Source organism: Narcine bancroftii, chromosome 2, assembly GCF_036971445.1.
Source record: "Narcine bancroftii isolate sNarBan1 chromosome 2, sNarBan1.hap1, whole genome shotgun sequence".
Taxonomy (NCBI): Eukaryota; Metazoa; Chordata; class Chondrichthyes; order Torpediniformes; family Narcinidae; genus Narcine; species Narcine bancroftii.
The window spans coordinates 75,491,183-75,514,785 of record NC_091470.1 but is presented as its reverse complement, the minus strand read 5'-3'; the positions used below and the strand labels follow the sequence as shown (position 1 = coordinate 75,514,785).

Genomic DNA, 23,603 nt, shown 5'->3' with positions numbered 1-23,603 from the left:
GATTTGGGGAAGAAGAAATGACTAACACTGAATTTTTATTTAAAAAGAGAAACAAATTTAATCCAGTCTCAAAATGGCATTTTGTCACTAAGTCAGTCCATCACATGGTAACTTCCACAACAAAAGCCTCAGTTGGCACTGAGGTTAACACACGTTGAAAGCCTAAAGGCACTGAAGAACCAAAAAAAAATGCAATAGGATTCTCCCAAATTGAAATTTGGCCAAATTCAGCACCTCCTGAAGAAAGCCTGTTCGATCACTAGCTCAGATACTGAAAACAAATCTTTCAACTTGGAAGAGCATCTTTCAACTAGCAGCTTCATCACATTACTGGTTGTGGACCTTGCCGTGCAGCCTTTACAACAGTGACTGCAAAGGAAAGTACAAAAAAAATTTGTTAAATATTTTGGGACTTCCAGATCGTGTTAAAGAAGAGGGCGCAGATCCTGTGGCACAGATACAATCTCAGCACAACCTCGGCCAAGGATTTGGCTGCAGTTTACCCCGAGGCCATCTATTCCAGACTTCTCCCACCCAGCTGCCCATTGACAATCAGCTTGTCTCCCTGCTCCATTACTTTTCTCATTTCAAGGAAGCTTAAGTCAAATGAGTGGCTGTAAAGATGTTCAGAACACAGAACCGTGAGTTAAATTAGTACTGGGCTTTCTGCAAGGTCTTGAAGGAACGTATTCTAATACATGCAATGTACAGTCTCTTGTGCAGCGACCCTACGGGACGTCCTGAAAGCCTCCCTGAAAAAGTGTAATATCACCACTGATCTTGGGGGTGGGTTCCCTGGCCGGTAACCACTCTGGACTCACTGCAATTCACTAACATCACAATCGCTTCACAGCAGATGCAATATCTGAATCACCTCAAACTGCAATTCATATATGCTCTTCATTGACTACAGCTCGGCCTTCAATACCATTATTCCCTCACTGCTGGTCAAGAAGCTACAAACTCTAGGCCTCTGTTCCCTACACTGCAACTGGACCCTTGACTTCCTCATTGGAAGACCACAGTCAGTATGAGTTGGAAACAACATCTCCTCCTCACTGATCATTAACACAGGCGCACCCCAAGGATGCGTGCTTAGCCCACTGTTTTACTTGTTATAAACCCATGACTGTGTGGCCAGGAACAATTCCAATGCCATCTACAGGTTTGTTGATGACACCACAGTTGTTGGCAGAATCACAAAAAGCAATGAGGAAGCGTACAGGAGGGAGACAGATCAGCTTGTTGAATAGTGTAACAACAACAACCTTGTACTCAACATCAGCAAAACCAAGGAGATGATTGTGGACTTCAGAAGGGAGCCAGGTGAACATGACCCAGTCCTCATCGAGGGCTCAGTAGTAGAGAGGGACAACAAGAACTTCAAATTCCTGCATGCCAACATCTCCGAGGATCTGTCCTGAAGCCTCCATGTTGATGCAGTCACAAAGGTTCGCCAGTGGCTATACTTTGTGAGATGTCTGAGACAGCTCGGTATGTCACTGAAGATTCTTGTAAAATTCTACAGGTGTACCGTGGAAAGCATTTTTTTAAATTTTATTTATTGGATCACGATGCATCTGTTAAAACATACAATTAATGACTAAAACTTTTTAAAAATACACAAAATGCATACATGATATTTTAAAACTAATCCCCTACAACGCCCCACCCCCTTTCCCTAACCCACCCTCCCCAACCCACCCTCCTCTAACCTACCCCAAAATTAAAAAAAGGAAAAAGAGGAGATCACATGACATCAAAATTCATCAGTTAATTACCATGGTTTGGAGCAACACCACTACTGTGCAGTGAGGGGATTTAATAATTCAACCCCATATAATCCAAATACAGGGACCAAGTTTTACAATTAAAAAAAATTATCATGTAAATTATATGTTATCTTTTCCAATGGAATACAAGACCTCAACTCCATATGCCATCTCTGGATACTCAAATCAGTCTCATTTTTCCAAGTAATTGCCGAACATTTTCTCGCCACAGCTAATGCCAATCTCAAAAATGCGATTTGAAATCTATTTAGTTTTAATTCTAAACCAATCCTCTTAATATTGCCCAACAAAAATACCAAAGCATCTAATGAAAATTTCACTTTCAAAATAACTTCTAAAAATTACTTAATTTTATTCCAAAAGGTTTTCACTGTTTCACATAACCAAGTAGAATGTAAAAAAGAGCCTACATCCTAATGACACGTAAAACATAAATCCGAAGAAATAAAATTATATTTCCTTAATTTTTCTGGAGTTAAATATAATTGATGAATAAAATTATAATGAACTAATCGATACCTTACATTTACAATTTTAGTCATACTATCCCTACATAAATTCATCCAATCATCCTGAGAAATAAGTATACCTAAATCTTTCTCCCATTTCAATCTAGATTTATGTATATCCGGCTTAAGCATTTTATTCTGTAGTAAAGCATACATCTCGGATACAAATCCCTCTTACCACCTCAGTAAGTAAAATTTCAAACTTAAACTATATAGAATGCCCACAATTATTCAGCTTTAATTTGATAAGAAAACAAGTGTATTTGAAGATGTACCATATTTCTCTTTTATTCTTTGAAAAGAAATAAAATATCCTGCTTTATTACTATCTTGCACCAATTTAATACCCTTTTGATCCCATAACCTCAAAAGTTGATTATTTAGTGTAAAGGGGAAAAGCTTATTTTGGTACAATGAAGTTTTACCTGAAATCTTACCTTGAGTACCTATGGCTTCATTTTTTACATACCATAAATCCATTAAGTGTTTCAAAACAGGTAAATTATAATTACTCAATAACAAAATTCCATCTATAAATAAACTGATCCATCTTCTTTTCACCAATTAAAGATAGTTCACTATTAGCCCACGTCAAAGGTTTATCTATTTCAAGCATCCTGTTAATAAATTTCAATTGTGCTGCATCATAATAATTTTGAAAATTAGTAAGTTGAAAAGCTTCTAATTTATATTTCCAAGTCAATTTCTGTAATGATACCCTTATCATTTTATCCTTCCATAAAAAAAATTCCTCACCAAGGCAATTAAATCCTTTTAAAAATTTTGAGGAATCTTACAAGGAATAGACCAAAAAATACTGAAGTCGAGGAAGAATATTCATTTTAATACATTTCAGCTAAAGGCATAATCTCACTCTTTCCCCAATTAATTTTATAACCTCATATCTCACCATACTGTTCCAATCTATCATATAAACTCCTCAAATAATTCTGAGGTTCTGTTAAATATATCAAAACATCATCTGCAAACAAATTAATTTTAAATTCATCAGATTTCACCTTAATACTTTAATTTTACTATCTTGTCTAATCACCTGAGCCAAAGGTTCAATAACTAATGCAAATAGAGCTGGTGACGAAGAACAGCCTTGTCTAGTCAATCTAGTCAACATAAAAGGTAAAGATAACTGTCCATTTGTCACAACTCTAGCAGTAGGACTTCTATATAAAGCCTTAATCCAACCAATAAAAAAGGGGCCAAATTTAAATTTCTCAAAAACTTTAAATAGAAAAACTCCACTCTACTCTATCAAAGGCCTTTTCTGCATCCAACAAAGTAGCCATTGGTAGGATGGATCCCTCCCGAGAAACACTAATTAAAGAAATCAACTTCACAATATTATCTGTTGAATTACAATTTTTAATAAAACCCGCCTGATTTGAATGAATTAAATCTGGTAAACATTTAGCCAACTTATTAGCTAGAACCTTCACCACAATTTTATAATCAACATTTAATAATGAAATTGGTCCTGCTTTCAATGGATCCCTATCTTTCTTAAGAATAACTGTAATAATTCCAAAAAAGAATCCAGAAAAGAATTAACCTCCGTCACCAGTTTCAATACTTACATCAATAAAGGAATTAATAAATCGTGAAATTCTTTATAAAATTCAGAAGTAAAGCCATCAACCACTGGAGACTTCCCTTTTGGGATAGATCAAAGTGCATCTATTACTTCTTTAGCAGTAAAAGAAGTATCCAAATCTTTAATATCCTTATCACTCAAAAAGGGTTTTAAAAATTATCAATTTATCCTCATCCCCACTACTTCAGAAATTTACAATTTTTCATAAAATTTACAGAACACATCATTAATATCATGAGGTTTATATGTAATCATTGATTCATGTCTGATGTTCTATTGTTCTAGAAGCTTGTTCTGTTTTTAACTGCCAAGCAAATACTTTGAGCTCTTTCCCCTAATTCATAATACCTTTGTCTAGTTCTCTGTAATAACTTCTCAAATTTACAAGTTTGTAATGAGTTATAATGCAACTTCATATTAGTTAAACATATTTTCTTAATTTCTGTTGAATTTTGCTGTAAATCCTTTTTTAAAATCTTCTCCAATTAACTTACATCAGCTACATGTTGTTTCTTAATTTTAGCAGTAAAACTAAAAATTTTCCCCCTCAAATATGCTTTTAAAGCATCCATAAAACAAATTTACTATTAACTGAATCCATATTTAATTTTTTTAAGAGCTGTATTTGATCTCTTATAAAATTACAAAATTCAACATTTTTCAACAACAAATTAAATCTCCATTAATATATGTTATCAATTCTCTCCAAACCAATGCATGTTTTTAATAACAAAGAATGATCAGATAAAATCCTACTCTTATATTCAGCCTTCAATGCCCGGCCTTGTAATTGTGCTGATACCAAAAATAAATCTATTCTAGAATAAGAATCATGTCGAAATGAATAAAACGAACAAATCTCCATATATCTACCAAATTTATATCTTTCATTAACAGCATCAATTGTCTAGCCATTCTAGTCCTAACTACTCATTATAGAGATTTATCAAATAATGGATCCAAACAACAATTAAAATCACCTCCTACCATAATTTTTTTCATATGCTTCATTTAAATTAACATAAATTTCTCATCTATATTAGAAGCATATACATTCATTAAAGTCCAAGACTCAGAATTTTTTTTACAATTAACAATCAAAAGTCTACCAACTGACTCAATAACTGATTTCAATTTAAAAGATAACTTTTTATTAATCAAAATAGCTACTCCTCTTACATTTGAATTAAACGAAGTCGGTATAACTTGTCCAACCAACCCAATCTCTTTTCATTTTCTGATGTTCCTTCTCAGTCAAATGTGTCTCTTGCAAAAAAGCAACTTCAACTTTCAATTTTTTAATATACACCAAATACACTTTTTCTCTTAATTGGATTATTAAGCCCATTAACATTAAAAGTAGAAAATTTAAATTAGCCATTGTTACAATTCACTTCAAAAACCACCTTACCACACAAGATGAAACTCCTCCCCATGCCAACCACACAAAAAGGACTAAATGATCTCCTCAAAAGAAAAAGAAAAGAAAACCCCATATTTCCATATAAAAAAAAGTACTGTGCTACAGTATTATCCACCTCAATTATACGGAAGTGACCAATGCCACAAAGTAGCCAATGACTTTGGAAGGATCAGTAGCCAAACCACCCTCCCCCCCACCCCCAAACAGACAAAAAAATAATATTCAACAAATCATTTCAGGTATATGTTTGCACCAGATCTCTATTAACTTGATCATCATCAATGTCAATATCAATCAACTGCTGAGATTCCTTCTTTCACCTTCCATTCATCCCATTCTGAACTGGAACAGACTGATGGAAAAAACTTTCTTGTCTTTTCATCTGTTTATTATCCAGTAGAGAATTAGCAAATGTAAGAGTTTCAGCGTCCTCACTAAAGAACTGAGATTGAAAGTCTCCATAAAAAACTTTAGGTATAGCATGATATTGAAAAGCAAATTTATATCCTTTCTTCCATAAAACAGCTTTAGCAGAATTAAATTCTTTACGACGTTGGCTCAAATCAGCATAAAAGAAAACTCTTATTATTCTTAACTACCAAAGAGTCTTGATTACTTCTCACATTTTGAACTGCAACTCTTAAAATCAATTCTCTATCTTGAGAGTGTAGACATCTAATCAGGATAGAACGTGGAGCTTGGCCAGGAAGAGGTCTCCTTCTTATCACTCTATGAGTTCTATCCAATTCCAAACCATTCGGAAAATATTCTTTCCCCAAAACTTCAGGGATCCACTTCTAAAAAAATTGAACCAGACCTTCAAAATCTTCTGGAAGACCAACAATTTTAACATTATTCCTTCAACTTTGATTCTCCAATGCATCAATTTTCTTCAATAAATCATTTCTCTGAATTTCCCAACCAGTAAATGAATCCTCCAACTGACCCATCTTTTCTTAACATTGTTCCACATCATTCTTACAGTCATGAAAATCCTCTTAAAGCTTCTTAACTTTATCTTGCACCTTATCCACCATTTTCACACACTTTGCCACATCCAACTTAATAGATGAAATCTCCCCCTTCATATCAGCAAGTTGTTCCTTCATAGATGAAAGACCTTGACCCATCTGAGTTTCCAAATTTTCTATCTGTTTAGATATATCAACTTGTGATGGTGGATCTGAATAATGAGGGTTAGATTTCAACTTTGTTGAAATCTGTTTAGATATGGGCCTACCCTTGTATATAACAGTCTCTTCCTCCTCCACACCTGGGTAAATTTCTTCATCTTTCAGACCCCCTCGAATGTCATCTTCTTCCTTCTCCATCGATGGTGATGGCATTTCAGCCCGACTGCGGGTTCAGATCCCTCCTCCCGTCAGCCCAGCATCACTGGGCCAAGAGAAATCGGGTCACCCACAGCCTGGGCTGCACATGACATAACTTCTTGCATTAACAGTTGCTCCTCCTGATCTGGAGGACATCGATGGGTGCTGGCGCTATCTTCCGCAGCGCTGTGTGAAGTCGGCACCAGAGTCGAATGGATCTTACCGAGGGACTACCGTTGCAGTCTTAGGTGAGGAAGAATCGACTCCAGAGGCTCCATTTCAACGGTAGGCCCAAACTCTTCTGTACTTGATAGCAGTTTAGAAGTTTTTTTTTTAACTGCTTGTGCTTTTGTTTTCCTCATATATATTCAATATTTTCTCAAAAAATGTAAAAACTTTAAAATCGGGTTTTTAATAGTTCTGCCAGGGGGAGGTGTTTCCCCACGTCTTCTCCCTACGCCATCAAACTACGACATCAAACTATGACCCCTCCCCACCCTGCCATGGAGAACACTCTGGCTGGTTGCATCACTGCCTGGTATGGAGGCACCAACTCTCAGAACAAGAATAAACTCCAGAGGGTTGTTAACTCGTCCTGCAACATCACAGGTACCAGACTTCACTCCATCAAGGGCATCTACATGAGGCGGTGTCTTAAAAAAAACAGTCTCTATCCTCAAATACCCCACCACCACCCAGGCCATGCCCTCTTCACTCTGCTACCATCGAGGAAAAGGTACAGGAGCCTAAATTCGAGCACTCAGTGGCACAAGGACAGCTTCTTCCCCGCTGCCATCAGATTCCTGAATAATCAATGAACCAGACACTGCCTTACTTTTTGTGCATTATAATTTTTTATAGTAATGTCATAAGATGGTCATAATATGAATGTTTGCACTAGGATGGTGCCGCAAAACCCCGAATTTCATGACTTGTAGCTGACAATAAATCCTGATCCTGATTCTGGAGATGGAGATGGGGATGGCACTGAGAACTGCAGGATTGATCATTGGAAGTGCATGGGAACCCTGCACGACAGGCAGAAAGAGCATGCCACCTCACCAACTATCACCTGCCCCATAAGGCACCTTCTGCCTTATTTGTGGTTTCCACACATACCTTGTCAAGACTCACAATCACCAGGCTCTGGCAAATAAACAGAAACACACATCCAACCCGCTGTGGGCCTGACCATCTTGGCTCTGGAAGTAATGGGCTGCTTGAATGCAGATGAACCTTTAGGTGGTCAATAGGGGGTGGGTTACAGATCCCTGGCCAGAATTTCTTTAAAATACCTTTATTGTTGTGTACTAATACACAAATTAGACAAAAAAGAAACGGCACTAGTATAGTCCGACTGCCCCAGTAGTAAGAGAAGTGAAAGAGCTCCATCAGAAACACCGTGTCTGTGGATTCACCTCCAGCCCTCTCACAGCCTCTGAATATAATCAGGAGCCCCTCTCACCAGTGGCCCAATAACTGGTTTTGATGAGCCAATCTCCAGCAGCCTGCTGTCTGGTGTGATTTGTTTAGTCACCAGTGTCTCTCAGCCTTTTCAAGTCCCTCAGTATCCAGCAGCCTTGATGGCTTCTTCAGTTCCCAGTCGCCAGCAGCCCACAGTCAGTATGGGCCCTCCAAGAAGTATGCTTCTGACATTATGCTGGAGGATCAGTTGCACCTCCACTGTTAAGACTCCTCACAGCAGTGGCTGCAGAAGGAGCTGGTCCCTTAATTAAACCCTGTCCCTCTTCCCAGTAAGTCTGCCCCTGCAGAGAAGGCCAATCCCACTCACTACAATATTTCTACAAGCTCTGTTATGGATACATTGAGGTCGCAATCCCTTTTTTTTTGTCAGAATATTGGATTAAGTCTCATCACACACTGCATACAATTGTATTAGAGGACAATACAATTTCTGTGCCCAGCCTGTTACTGCTTTCCTGAGATGCTTACAAAAGGGTCCTGAAGATCAATCTTCACGGAAATTCCTGGGTAAGCTGTAAAGGTTGGCCACGCTCCCTGTCCACAGGACAGATCCTAAGTAATGTCAGTAAAAGTTCTTGTATAGATGGTCCCTGACACACATCTGAGTTCCGTACTGACCAAATGTTGGATCTCAAGATGGTCAGCAAGTCAGACTCATGTTTCTCTGGGCTGACATGTGCTTAAACTGGAGCCCCGGCACTTCATCCACATCCCAGTCCACCTGGCACTGGAAAGATCCGTTGTCCACCACCACCGGCACATAGCCTGAACTCACCTCCCCCACCTTGAACACCGGGTCCGCCACCGCCTTTGTGTCACAAAACCAGAACACATTCGATGGCAGCGGAATCTCGGTGCCCTCCTGGCCTGTGGCCGTCGCCATCTTGGTCCATCAAAATAAACACCCCCTGGATCCCTGGGACCTGATGAACAATTTTTATATTTACATATATTTTTAGAAAAATTTATACATCGGTCGTATGTAAGGATACTTTGCTGATATGGACAAGGATGATTATTCTTCCTGAACATTTTTGGGTGTTTTTTATGGATTTTAGGCTGCAGATCACAAAAGTCACCTTAACATTTTCCTATCCCAAACTGTTTTTTTCAGATATAACCTATTTTTGTGATTCCCTGTCATATTTTAAGTCTACTTCAAGCAGAAAAAACCATGAAGTGCCACATTATCATTGAAAATTCATTTTCTGCATATGCAATTGGACTTCTTCCCTGCTGATCTTGGAGCAGTCAGTGACGAACATGGTGAAACCTGGACATTGCGACCATGGAAAAGCGGGGTTATCAGGGCAACTGGAATCCATCAATACTGGCCGACTATTGTTGGACACTGACACGAGAGGCATCAGATGCTGAGTACAAATGAAAATCAGTGGGAAAAGATTCTTAGGTCAGTTGAACTAAAGCAATGTTTCAGCATCATGCAAAAGTCAATAAAAATAATTTAATGTTTATCCAACTTCTTTCGTGATATGGCAAATTTGAAATTATCTTTGTGTTCAGCTTGGAGTTGTCAATCGTAATCCCCAATTTTTTTTCAGGAAGCAAATCTTTTGAAAAAAAATTGTTTTGGAAGTCACAGAATCCCAAGCATCCTAGAATGGACAGTATTGTAAGCATTTTTTTTTCAAATCGCTCACCTCTTTAGTCAGCCATAGTCAAAACCAATGTTTTAGTTGTGCTTTCTATTTCCCACCAGAAAAGATATTGCAAATATTTATTTTTAAATGCCTCCCATTGCTCCTCCATCTTCACCCCTTAGAACTCATGACAATGTACTGTGACCTTTCGACACATTGCTCCATCGTCAGATTCAGGTGAGTTAAAAACCCGAGGGCTCCTCTGTCATCTCTGCACCCACCTCCACCACTAACTGCTCCATTCCCACACCTTTTCCCTGACCCTGATGGAAGCCAGTCACTCTGTAGAACCAACTCAGCCAACTGAGTTAGAAAACCAACTGGAAATTGTCATAGAATACAACCAAGACCACGGCAACAAATCATTCAAGTGCACAGATGTTTACCTGATTTTCAAGTGTGGCCTTAGCCCTCCATGGATCTATGTCAAGGGACATCTCAAAGACTGTAAATCAGGAAGAGGAGGGAGTGCAGAGCATCCAGTGCCTAGGCATGGAAGAAAACTAGATCTTTCACTACAGGAGTCATCCAGCCTTACAGCACAGGACTATTGCCCCACCAACACACCCATTTACACTAATCCTTTTTTTTTAAATTAGGGACTCTGTGGACCAGGCAGCATCCATGGATAAAGGATCAATAAGGGGGTCCCAAGCCAAATCATTGGTTGACCTCTTCTCTGCATGGATACTGCCTCACCCACTGAGTTCCTCTAGACTTTCATCGCTTGCTCCAAAATATATCTATCACTTTCTTGAACATTTCAATGGACCACAGCCCACTGGGGAATAAAATGGCACATGCCCAACAAGCCCCTCTTTGTTCTTCCATTTTATTTCAGTGCTGTTTGTTAGACCTTGTTTTACATACATTTTCTGCCACATTTGCTTCATTACATTTTAGAACCATAGAACACAGTGGCCTATCTAGTCCATGCTGAACTATTATTCTGCCTAATCCCAATGATCTGGACCAAAGTCCTCACACCCCTCCCATCTATGTATCTATCCAAATGTTTCTTCAATGTCATAATTGAGCCAGCAGTCACTTCAGCTGCAGTTAATTCCACTCTCACCACTTTGCACAAAGAAGTTCCCCCTAATGTCTCCTTTCCCCCCTGCTAAACATCTCCCCTTTCACCCTTCATCCATGTCCTCTAGTTCTTATCTCAGTGGAAAAAGCCTGTTTGCATTTATTCTATCTATACCCTTCATAATTTTGTACACTATCTAACCTCCCCTCATTCTCTGATGCTCCAGGGAATAAAGTCTTCTGTAACTCAGTTCAAGTCCTGGCAACATCTTTGTAAATCTTCTCTGCACTCTTTCAATCTTATTTATATCTCTCCTGTAGATAGGTGACCAAAATTGTCTATAATACTCCAAATTTGGTCATACCAATATCTTCTTCATTGGTGACTAACTTCACCATAACATCCTAACTCCTGTACTCTGATTTATGATGAGAGCTGAGAGCTCTCTTTATGAGCTTTTAACATTTGTCTTTTGGGATCTGATCATTGCTGGCAGGATAGGTATTTAATGTCCATCCTCAATTGCCCGGAGAAGGTGATGAAGAGATTCCTTCTTGAACCACTGCAGCCTTTCTAATGACAGGTACACCATATAAAATATGACAGGGACACCATGCTGTCAACCAGGGAATTCCAGGATTTAGACCCTCTGATCATGAATAACCAATGAGACGCTTCCTGGTCAAGGTGGTGGGTGAACTGGAGGAGACCCTGCAGGCTGGAGTGCTCCCCTGTGCCACCCACCCGTCCTTCTCAACGGGAGATGTTTGCGGGTTTGTGTTGGGCCATCAGAAAAATAACTGCGGAGCACTTTGTAGACAAAATGCACTGCAGCCATGGTGTGCCAGTGGTTGAGAGAATGATATTTAGGATGGTGGATAGGCAACCAATCAAATGGCTGCTTTGACTTCTGGAAGGTGTCAAGATTGTTGGATACAAACCCTATCCAAGGAAGCCAGGTATTTAGGCACAAAGTACTTCAGGTCACGATCTCATGAAAATCAAATTTTCAAAAAGGAGACCAAAGGCTTCCCTGTGAAATCACAGCATGACTGTGATTGTCCAGATACAGAATGTTTCAGGTATATTGTAATGCATTGTGAACTGATTCTCTTCTATGTACCTGCAGGTTCCAAACACCTCTCATCACTACAATGCCTGCACCCCCAACCTTAGTGTGAGCCTGGGTTGTGCCTTGCTCAAAGATCGCTCCAAGGAGTTCAGACAGTGAAATTTGTCAGACAACCAGCAGACTATCTCTAATGTGCACGGGCTGTCAAGACTCTTCCTACCATCTGCTGGCAGTGATCCAGTTACAACTTGTGCATCACTCCTGCCTTGCAGGACAGGGAGAGCTGTGAGTCTGCAGAGACTTACTGCATCACCAAGCAAATGTGGGGCACAGCCTGCGATTTGGATGATCTGACCCTTCCACTGTGCTCACCTGGTCTTTCAAAACCCTTTTAGTATTGCGAAAACATCCATTATGTCATCTTCAACCTGCTGTTTACCAGAGAACAGTGCCTGAGCCATTTCAAACAGCTATTCCCTCACAATATTCTTCCCAATGTTTCATTGTCTTTACCATTGCCACTAAACCCTTTTTATGAGATCAAACTTGGGCACAATATATGGCCTATCCAAGCTCAACAGATTTGCTGCTTAATCACTCTGAACGCAGAACTGACACATTCAGAATAAACCAGATTCCCTGTTCTCTGATTGCGATGTCCTTGACCTGACTCCAGTCCAGAAATGGAAGTGGGTTTTTCATATCTCTTCATTGTTTGGGGATCTCTCAACAGTTTTGAAATAGCAGGCTCAGTAATTGTATTCTTAGCTCTATGGTTAAGGGGATGGGACTCACTTCAATAATTTGACTGTAGTCTCTCAAATGCCGTAATATAGGTAGTCCCTGACTTAGAACTGTTATGGGGACTGAAGGATCGGGTTTGGTCATAAGTCGGGGAATGGGGATACAAAATATGTACTCATACAGTAGTTTTAGTGCTTTTTTAAATTTTGAAGGTATGTACGGGGGGAACATAACTCATGTTGGATAGAAGTCGAGGACTACCTGTATTATGAAGCAAAGCCGTCTTTTGGAGGCTCTATCGATTAGTGAGACTACATACTACTACACCATAATTCCTTACAATATAAAGAAGTCCATTAATTCTATGTTGGCTAATAGAGCCATTCCACTTCCCACTAATTTTCCAAATAACCTATTCTTCCCACATTCCCATCAATACCTCCTAACTTTTAGCATTTTACCATTCTCCGACAATACCAGGGACACATTACTGTGGCTGATTATCTTAACATCCAGAGGAAACCTACACACTTACAGTGAAAACATGCAGATTCCACACAAAGGTCAGGATTAAGCCTGAATTATTGAAACTATACGAGAGCAGCTCCTTTACCAGCATAGTGAGCTAACCATTACTGTTAAAAGTTTAAGGCAAAACTTCTCCTCCCTTCTCTGATGTATGTAAGGGACCCTATATAATTCCAAAATGCAAGATGACCCCACTTGCATGTAGTTTTCCTTCAAAACCTCTGAGACTGATTTCCTTCCCATTATCTCATTGAAGTTTGTGAATGGCAGAGAATTTTTTTAATGTTAAATTTAGACATACAGCACGGTAACAGACCCTTTCGGCCCACAAACCCGATTGACCTACAACCCTGCTATGTTTTGAACAGTGGGAAGAAACCAGAGAAACCGGAGAAACCCAAGAAGACACAGGTGAACATACAAACTCCAGCGCCAGATTCAAACCCCAGTTGCTGGCGCTGTAACAGCGTTGCACAAACCGTTAAGCTAACTGTGCCACCAAGAAGATTTGTACAAATCTACATATGGTCTGAGGCTGGTACTGTTTGAAAATGACCCAGGTTGCTTCAGGCTCGGAAAACATGGGCTTGCTTTAGCTATGAAGAAGGGTGATGGAAAAGAGTGCAAGTTGCATTAAGATTGGTGCATTAGATGGCTAACAGAAATTACAGATTGGATTGAATGGAATTGATTTGGGTGCAAGACAGTTTGATGAGCTGGGAGTTAAAGATGGTCATCATGAAATAATGTGGTTAATGTCAATGAAGTTTAACTGAAAGTGAACAAAGCTGAAAAATGCACAAGGAAAGCATGTGTTGAGAAAATGGAAGTGAGGTCAATTGGAAGAGAAAAGCAAGCAGGATACATAGAGGTCAAATGCACATAGCTAAAGCAGAGGAGTTCAGGCATCTGGGGAGACTAGTAAAACTGATGAACAAAGAGAGTGAGAAATAAAGGTCAAATGGAAAAAGGGCAGATGTTACCAATCCTGCAGCATCAACCAATGCCTGAACCTGACATAAGGCTCACTGCATGAGCAGTGTCAGACCTGGAGCTTAGCACAACACCAGAGGTAAAGGCACTGTGATGGCTGACAAGTGAACATCATCAGACAATGATAAGAAATCTGGCCTTACAAGGGCAATAAATGATCCAAATAAACCTGCCATGGCATCCAAGGAGAATGAGAATGTCCTTCCATGGAGAGCAATGGAAATAGGGATGTAAGGCAGAAGATGCAACACACAAATGTGCTGGAGAAGCTCAGCCGTTCAGCCAATGCTCTCCCCTTGCTAGTACCTTTCCTGTAATTCCATGGGCTCTCATCTTGTTATGTGGCAAAGACCTTTTCAAAATCCAAATATACAGCATCCACTGCATCACCTTTGTCTGGTCTGCTCGTGGTTTCCTCAAAAAAAATTGCAGTAGGTTTGTCAGGCAAGATTTTCTCTGAAGGAAACCATGTTGACCTTGGCCTATCTTGTCATGCATCTCCAGGTACGCTGTAACTTTCTCCTCGAAAATCATCTCCAACAACTTCCCAACCAGCAAAGTTTGGTCTATCATTTCCTGCCTCCCTCCCTTTTTAAATAGTGGAGTGACCTTTGTAATTTTCCAGTCCTTTGGAACCATGCCAGAATCTATTGATTATTGGAAAATCATTACTAATGCCTCCACAATCTCTACAGCTATTACTTTCAAAACTTGAGGGTGCATTCTATTTGGTCCGGGAGAGGAACGAAGGGGGTGGGAAGCTGGAGAAAAGGAGACGGAGGGATAGGGAAAGAGAAAGACTCAGAAGAGGGGTTTAATGGATCTGTGCCCAAGCAGATTATAAAGTACTGTTCCTCATATTTGTGCGTAGCCTCAGTTTAGCAGGGCATGAGGCCATGGACAGAATTGTGGGTGTGGCAATAGTATGTGGAATTGAAATGGTTGCCCACTGGGAGGTCCTTGCTGTTGCTACGGACAGAGTGAATATGCTCAATGAAATGCTCTCTCAGTCTGCGTCCAATCTCACCAAAGTAGAGGAGGCCATATTGGGTGCAATAGATGCAGCAGATGACCCCTGCAGGTTCACAATTGTTGCTACACTTGGAAGAACTATTTAGGGCTCTGAATGATGGTGAAGGAGGTGTAGGCACAAGTGTAGAATGGGTTGGTACCAAGAGGGCGATTCATGAGGAGGGATGAGTGGATGAGGATCCCAACAGAAAATGGAAAGGGATGGGAATTGTTTGGTGGTAGGATCCCATTGTGGGTGGCGTAAATTATGAAGGACAATATATTGCATGCAGAGGGTGGTGGGGTGATAGGTGAGGACAAGCATCTTGGGGCAGAAGGGACCAGGGCAGATCTGTGGAAAATAGAGATGTAGGTAAGGGGTAAGTTGATAGAAGTAGAGGGGAAACGTTTTTTGATGAAGGACATCTTGGATGTTCTGGAATGGAAGACTTCATCCTGGGAGCAGAAGCAATGGAGATGGAGGAATTGCGAGAAATACTCCTGTCTATTTTTGCTGAGACCCTGATAAATAGCCCAGGCCAAAACATTGGTTCCCCTTTAGTTCCATGGATGCGACATGACCTTCTGAGTTTCTCCAGCATGTCTGTATATTGCACTTGACCCCAACATCTGTAAAATATCTAATTTAACTTGAAGGGTTTAAGTTGTCAAGACAAACTCAAAGAGATAATAAAGCTCCAATCTTCCAATAAGCAACTGCAAAAAATCAAGGAAAATAAAAAGAACATCCCCTTAATACAGTTAAGTAAAAAGGGAGGGAGAAAACAAAAATATTAACAATGTTATCCTGACCGTAACAACACATAACTTTGGCATAAATGGTTAACGAGCAACATGGAAGGTGAGGAATTTCACTTTCTCCAATGAAAGTTCCAATGATCTGGACCAACACAGTAATTTTAAAACTAAATTGATTTATAGAAGTAAAGTCTGGAACAAGCTGAGAGTTTATTGTAAATAATTGAAGAGCATTTTGGAGATGGTAGATAATTCAGCATTCAGTGCAGATTATGGAGGAAGTAATGAATGTTTTGAGTGGTTGATGGGTTTCCAATCAAGTGGGTGTCAAGGAATATCAGACAAGAGCAAAAGCAGCAAAGGTTAGGAAAAGGAATTCCGGAGATTAGCACTTAATCACCCGATGGCACATAGGTAATAGGCCAAAGGAATTCAGGATCAAAGCCAAATAGATAGAATTCCTGGAGATGAAGAGACAGGAGGTAAGAGAGAGGGTCAGGGGTGAAGCTATAGCCCCTTTACCACTGGCATTCCCAGTTAATTGGCCAGGCAGTGTCCTGAGAAAGGAAGTCCATTGTGCGTTTGCATTGGGCCACCCTTAACTGGGACACAAATTGTTTTTCCACTGAACACATTCATCCCCGGGGATTGGAGTGTTCTACCTTCAACTGGAAACAGGTGACTTTCTGCTGTCCCTTTTTCACTGGTTTTATCAGTCCGCTGGCATCAGCAAATGCTGAGGATATGAATAGGGATCAAGGTGGTTAATCCCCTGCGATAAATGATGTCATTTGACACCGGCATTCATGTAATGTTCCTTTTCCACTGGAATCTGTCCCAGTGAATTCCTGGGACAGGGTGCCAGTGGAAAAGGGCTATTGAAAGGAATTGAACTGGGTGAGCAAGCAACTATAGCCTGTGGATAATACATCAATGACATCTGTGAACTAAATGGTTCTTTAATGGTCAGGGCCCAATCAAGGACTTTGCTAGGAAAATGAAAGAAAAAATGTTTAAATTTTAGAAGAAAAAGAATAATTTTTGAATGAACAGAAGTGTACAAGAACCAAGATTTGTGAAGAAGACTATATAACCATTTTTGGATGCTTATACAATCTCAGCTGATAGGTACAAGCGTGGTCAACAAAACTTCAGTTGCACTCCAGTGCAAACCATCACATGGGCCACATGAAAATAAACATTCAAGGTCCACTTTCCTCAGATCCAAAGGCTGGATCCAAAGGGATCATCTAAAAATTAAAATGTCCTTCTCTATTTTTGACTTAGAACACTAAAAGCATAGAACAGGGCCTTCTTCAGCCCACTATGTTGTGCCAACACATATGCCTGCCAAAAAAACAAATTAAACCTTCCCTCGCTCATAACCTATTGTTCCAGTCGCACCACCACCCCTAGTAATTCATTCCAGGCACCCACAAATCTCTGTGTAAAAAAAACTTGCCCTGATATCTCCCCTAAACTTTCCTCCCTTCCCTTTGTACGGATGTTCTCTGGTGTTTGCTACTCCCACCCTGGGAAAAAGATGCTGGCTGTCTACCTTATCTATGCTTCTCATAATCTTGTCGGCCTCTATTCAATCACATCTCATCCTTCTTCACTCTAAAGAGAAAAGCTTTAGTTCTGCTAATCTTACCTCCTAAGATATATTTGCCAATCGAAGCAACTTCCTGGCCAATCTCCTCTTCACCCTCTCCATAGCTTTGACATTCTTCCTGTAACGAGGTGACTAGAACTGAACACAAAATTCCAAGTGTGGTCTCATCAGAGATTTATAGGACTGTAATATGGCCTCATGACTCCTGAACTCAATCCATTCCCCGACCCCCCCCCCCCCCCCCGCCCCCACTAATGAAGCCCAGCATACCATAGATTTCATGTGTACAAGTAGGATCGTAACCTGAAATATTTGGCTGGATAAGGGATGCAGGCTCATTGCTTTAGTTGGCCATGGTTCAGTCTGCTCTTGATTGTCTACACATCACCTTGCTCAACCTAGTTCAGAGGGAAATTATGATTTAACTGAGGCAAGGTTTTCTGGAGGATTTTAATAACAATCCAACAACTCCAGGCTCACATTTGTCTTAAACTGAGGGCAAGTATTGAATTTCAAAATTTTAAAACCATTTCCAAATTTGGGTATAAATCCCTAAGCTTGACTTTTGGAATGCTGCCCCAGCTACTACACTAACATTGGATGTCTTGCAAGAGAAATCTGAATAAATCAATGCCCACTTCTTAAGGTGTAAGAATGGGTAGTCAGCTCCACATATATTTATTCATGGTACACATAGTTGTGTGCTAATGTGATACCACAGTATTACAAAACTGTCCCATTTGCCTTTTCTTAATGCATATCATCACTCCAATAATATATCAGAGCGTAAATTCTTAATGAGAACGCTATCCTCATGTCATCAGCTCCACACGGTGGGGGGGGGGGGGGGGGAGAATATTAGAGGTTAGAACCTAGGTATGTGGGGAGAATTCACTCCCCAAAAGTACCAGGCATGTGTAATTTCTGTGAAGCAACCATATCTGCAATCCTGACTGGACAAAGGCCACCATTTTCATTACAAATAAAGAGACTTACCCTGAGGAAAACCCAAATCTTTCTTTCAGTATCTGACTCGGATATCCATTCCTGAGATAAGTTGGAACTCCCCCCTTCCCTGTACCTGAGTTTAGTTCGCTGTCCACTTGTGATCTAAACCAACCATTCAATGGATCTAACTGTATTACTTAGTACAGGATTACACCACTTTACAAATACTCACTTTATGCAATCTGGCTTTCACAAAGAAACCTGTGTTCGCTATCTGAAAGAAATTTGAAAGGATTTTTACTTTTACGAAAATAGCCATCAATAATAGTGAATGGGTCTTCACTTTACACCATTTCGGCTTACGAAAGGTTTCACCGGAATGCTTTACTTTCGTAAAGCAGGGTATACCTGTACATCCTTTCACCCTAAACATGAATCATCAAAATTTGTTTGCTCATTTTGCTTGATCAAAATCGAGGTAAACCAATCTGTTAAAGGCTCATCCACATCTCTGCAGTATGAATGAACCAGATTATGCCAAAGATATGACAATCCAGTGTTTAAATGGTAGTTATAAAGCTGAAAAAAGATTTACAGCAACTACGCTGTATAGGTTGGTCCTATTAGAAAGGAAATTGTTCATATGATGTACAATGGCAAATATTCCTTCCGTGCTCGAATTACACTTAATGCCCATTGAAAAAAATACAAGTTTGTGTACATTTGCCAAAGTTACAATGAAAATAAATTGACTGCCTTGTGACCTGTTCAAGGCAAGCATAAATGAAAACAACCATTTAATCAATTGCTCAAACTCTGTTGTGCTCTGTACACCCTTAAACAGCAAGCATTATTCACAAGGTATGCCACATGGACTACTGAATCTCCTAGAATATAAACAGGTTTTAAAAAAGGCATTGTTTGGATTAGTTCTCAAGAAATCCACAAAGGGGTCTTGCCTAGTCTACTTCCTGTCCAGGTGGGCATGTAGTTCTGCTTCAAGCACCATCTTGTCAAAAGTTCTTGTGTTTATTTCCACTCGCACTTTATCTCGGATTTGGAAAGAGGCTCTGGCCAGCGAACGCGAGTTCTCCAGTGCAATCTGTCTCTCTTTGAAGATCCTTTCACTCTTCTCCACCTTCTTTGCGATTGAGTGCTGTATCTCTCTCCGCTTGCACTCCTCATCTTCCTCCAGCTTGATCTTGTTGAGTCTGTGGATCCTTTCCTTCTCCGTCCTGCTCTCAACGGCCTTGCGAGATATCTGATTGATCTTCTCCTGGGCGACCTGTGCAGCGTGCTGAAGTTTCTTCTCGGCGGCTCGTGCCAGGCTCTCCAAATGCTCCTGATGCTCCTTCTCATGTTGCTCCGCCGCTATCCTCGCTCTTTGTATCTGCAGTTCTTCCCGAATGGCCCTCTCCTTCAGCTCCTGGTTCCTCTTCACCATCAGCTGCTCATAGGTTTCCTGAGACTTGGCCAGCTTCTTCTCCAGGGACTTCCTCAGCATCTTCCTCTCCATCGCCATCTCCTTGGCGATCTCCTTCAAGGCTGCTTCGTGCTTCAACCTTTCCACCATGTTGGTGATCTTTCTCTCCTGCAGTTGTCTTTCCTCCCTCGCCGCCTTCTTCTGCTTGGCCAGAGACAGTTTCTGATTCAGCAATTGGTCTTTGAGCTCGAGGCCCATCTTCACCTCCACTTCCTTGGCCCTCAGCTGCTCTTCCTGGTGCATCTTCCTCTCCTGAGCTTCCAGCTTAGCGTTCTCCAGTCTGCCCCGGCGCTGCTGATCCTGGCTGTCTGCCAGCAGTCTCCACTTCTCCTCCTGAAGCGCAGACTGCTGCAGCTTGTGGCTGACTGCCTCCTTCTGTTCCTGGCTCATTCTAGCACGCCGGGCCTCCAACCTGGATTCCCACATCCTCTGGCACTGCAGCAGCGCCGCCTGCCTCTCCCGCTCCTCCGCCTCCCTCCGCACTGCCTCCCTCCTTCGGCGCATCTCCCACTCCACGTGCGCCTGGTGGCTCTGGTGGCTCCTCAGGGCCTCCTCCTGGTGCTTGGCCAGCATGAGAGCGGCAATCTTCCGGTCCCTCTCGGACACCTCGCCGTGCCCCCCTCTCTTCACCTCCTTCGCCAGCCTGGCCACCTTCTTGGCGGTCTGCGGCGAGTGAGAGAGGTCCCCAAGGCTGAGGCTCTTCCCGATGACACAGGGTACGGTGGTCAGGTCCCTGCCTCTGGGGTTCACCTTCAGCCAAGCATTCTTGCCTTTGCAAGTGTCACCACTGAAGGAGGAGGATGCCCCCGAGTCGGACGAGGTGGCATTGGAGCTGGCATCCTTCTTTTTCTGCAAGGATTCCATGGAGTAGCTCCTGGACTTATTGAGATGCACGGCCCTTGTCTTTTTCGTGCCGGGGGCCGGGGAGGATGGCAGGCTGACCCTGAGCGGACCACAATTCCTCCTCCTCTCCAGCCGGATAATCCTTTCCCGTTCCTCCTTGCAATCCCGCAGCTTCCTCCTCCTCTCCTTCTCGTACACTTCATAGAGGCCGGTGGCCACCCTCATGGACCTGGCCGGGGCTTCCTTGGCGAACTCGTTGATGGACTTGTGCAGGAGTTCGACCGGCTTCACCCCGCACCTGGCACAAGCCTCCAGCGACCTGGGGCTGGTCAGCACGTAGCGGCTACCTTCGGCTTCGGCGCTGTTGAAGTTGTCCAGGTCCAGGCGCAGCAGCGGCGACTCCTGCCTCAGCGCCGCCGCGTCCAGCCCGCCTTTCCCCGCCGCCTCGCCGCCTCCCACCGCTCCGTCCGCCGCCGCCTCTCCGGCCCCGTTCCCTGCGGGCTCCACCATCCTCGCCCAGCCGTGCCGTGGAGCGGGATGGCCTCTTACATGGGACGAGCCTGCGGGTGGACCATCGCACGCGTCTCCTCCCTGATAATGTATTCATCGATTATATAACGTTCGCATCATGCGTAATGCAAAGAAGCGATTGCAACCTCGAAATGCACACAACTGCATTGCACTTCAGCGAATTCAACCATTCTCTCCGAGATGTCCGGACACCTACTGCATCTCTTGGCTCGCACCGCGCCCCGGCGGCTGATCAAATGGTGCAGGATCCTCCCCGATCGTTGCAATGCAACTCCACAAACCGGATAAATAAATCCTCGGGGCCGCAGGATGAGCTGAGGTGGGGTGGGGGGTGGGGATGCAATCGCTACCGGCATGGGAGACTGCGGCACAGAATCAGCCCCAGCTGGCTGCTTTTGTTCGTGGATGCTGGGTCGCGCTCCCAGTACCAGTCCCTGAGCTCTCGTCCGCCTCGTTAACCCTTCGCCTGCGGGTACCCCCTCCCCTTTCCGACGCTGATTGAGCTGGGGTGGGGGGGGTCCACCGGCTGCACTCCCGCCCCATCTCCCAACCATCCGTCTTCTCAAAACGTTCTTTCAGAGGGTGGTCCGGGGGAAGATTGATGAGCTGAGACGAGAGGTTGCAGTTACTGCATCTGGATTGGGGGGGGGTTGTGGTGGTGTAGTTGAAGGAAAGTTCTGATAGAAGGTTAAAATATTTTACAAGATAATCCGATAATCTCCATCTTTCTGGAGAGTTGGGGGCTCTTTCCATTGTTTAAGAGGGTCAGTGGTTAAAAACCCCACGAGCTATAAAGACAAAAGGCACTTTCAAGTGGTCAATTGTCCCGCTTGTAAAGCCTCATATTTTGGCAATTTGCGGCTGTCGGGAGGCCACGTGAATGTGCAGGAGGCGCCTCCAAGGCGAACTTTGTAACCCTCCTCCGAGAGGATAATCGCCGCAACACAGTGGCCTCCCCAACCATCTGAATGCAGCCGCCTAAAAGCGGCTACATTCGGGATGACAGTCAGCTGGCGAGAGCCTGACACCTCCTCTCCCATCTGCCCCTTCCCCCGGCGCAGGACGTCAGGGTAGGGGCAGCTGGCTGGGCTGTCAGCGCGGGGACTGAGCGGCCGGCGGGGGAGAACGGAGGCTGGCCGAAACAATGACGGTACCCGACTCGAGCGCCGTACTCACTCGCCGGCCGCCCCAGCCTCCTTCTCCCCCGCCGGCCGCCCCAGTCCCCTTCTCCCCCGCCGGCCGCCCCAGCCTCCTTCTCCCCCGCCGGCCGCCTCAGCCCCCTTCTCCCCCGCCGGGAGGGGGAGGGGGGCAGAGCGATGAGTGTGGGGGCATTCCACGGGGGATGTCCCCGCGCTGATAGCCTGCGCTGGCTGCCCCAGCTGACAGCCAGCCATCCTAATTTGACAGCCCAAGGGACAGGAACCGGAATGCACTCAGATGCGCATCCCGGTGCAGCTGTCCCTTCAGGTGGCCAGCGCTGCACTTTTAGCTCTGCCACCTGAACGGCAAATCAAAGGGCCGCTTTCTTAACGGAGACTCCACCTGAAGAAGCCTAAAGTGAAATAGGAACAATAGAAGGGAAATAAACTTCTCTGGATGGCAAATGGTTGAAACCTTTAGATGCAGTAGCGGCGGGGTTCTCTGTAGCCTTCATGGGGTGGGGGGGGGGGGGGGGGGGTAGTGGTGGTGGATAGATATGTCATAGAGGAGAATTTCCCTGACAACAAAGAAAAGGGCTGTGTGTTAAACTAGAGATTTTCTCAAGCAGGGAGCTGGCTTACTCATGATGGGCCAAACAGCCTCCTGTGCTGAGTGCCATTGTATGAAAGCCCTCTTCACTTTTCTACCCCCCCCCCCCATTCACTCTGCTTCACATTCACTCCTCCACCTCACCAGTGCTCAACACCTCATCTTAACCACTCCCTAAACCCTGGCCTTCACACCCCAGCTCATAACTTATCAGTCCCCCCGGCACCTAAATAGATCTGAAACCATCCCAGACATTCACCTCCCTGTTCCTCATACTCCCTCCCTTCAAATCCTTCCTTTTCCCTTCCGCTGTCTTCATTTCCCTCCATGAGTAGAACAGGGTCTCATATGTGTAGTCCCTTAAAGCTTGAAGGGAAGATAGAGGAGGACTGGTATTCCATTTTACAGTAAGACCCACTGATGCTGGTGAAGCAATGAGAGAGAAAACCCGGTACTGGAGTGATGCATAACCCAGTGGCCCGA

The 23,603-nt window shown here is 43.0% G+C and overlaps 1 protein-coding gene and 1 long non-coding RNA gene across 3 annotated transcripts; both read right to left on the bottom strand.

Moving 5' to 3' along the window:
• Positions 1-32: 32 nt before the first annotated feature.
• On the bottom strand, positions 33-23,020 carry LOC138752386 (uncharacterized). 2 transcript variants are annotated; one of them, XR_011350589.1, is made up of 4 exons: positions 22,986-23,020; positions 18,747-18,788; positions 17,606-17,704; positions 33-369 (listed from the first exon to the last, which is right to left on the bottom strand). It is a non-coding gene; the product is annotated as an uncharacterized lncRNA (long non-coding RNA). The 2 variants fall into 2 exon arrangements; XR_011350588.1 differs by having other exon boundaries at positions 17,606-17,684.
• ccdc177 (coiled-coil domain containing 177) lies at positions 19,354-21,350 on the bottom strand. Its single transcript, XM_069915194.1, has one exon. It carries the CDS (start codon positions 21,348-21,350, stop codon positions 19,479-19,481), a length of 1,872 nt encoding a protein of 623 aa, XP_069771295.1. The 3' UTR covers positions 19,354-19,478.
• Positions 23,021-23,603: the final 583 nt, after the last annotated feature.

What these genes read in the sequence shown, in the direction of transcription:
- ccdc177 (XM_069915194.1), bottom strand. Translation starts at nt 21,350, where the DNA reads ATGGTGGAGCCCGCAGGGAACGGGGCCGGAGAGGCGGCGGCGGACGGA.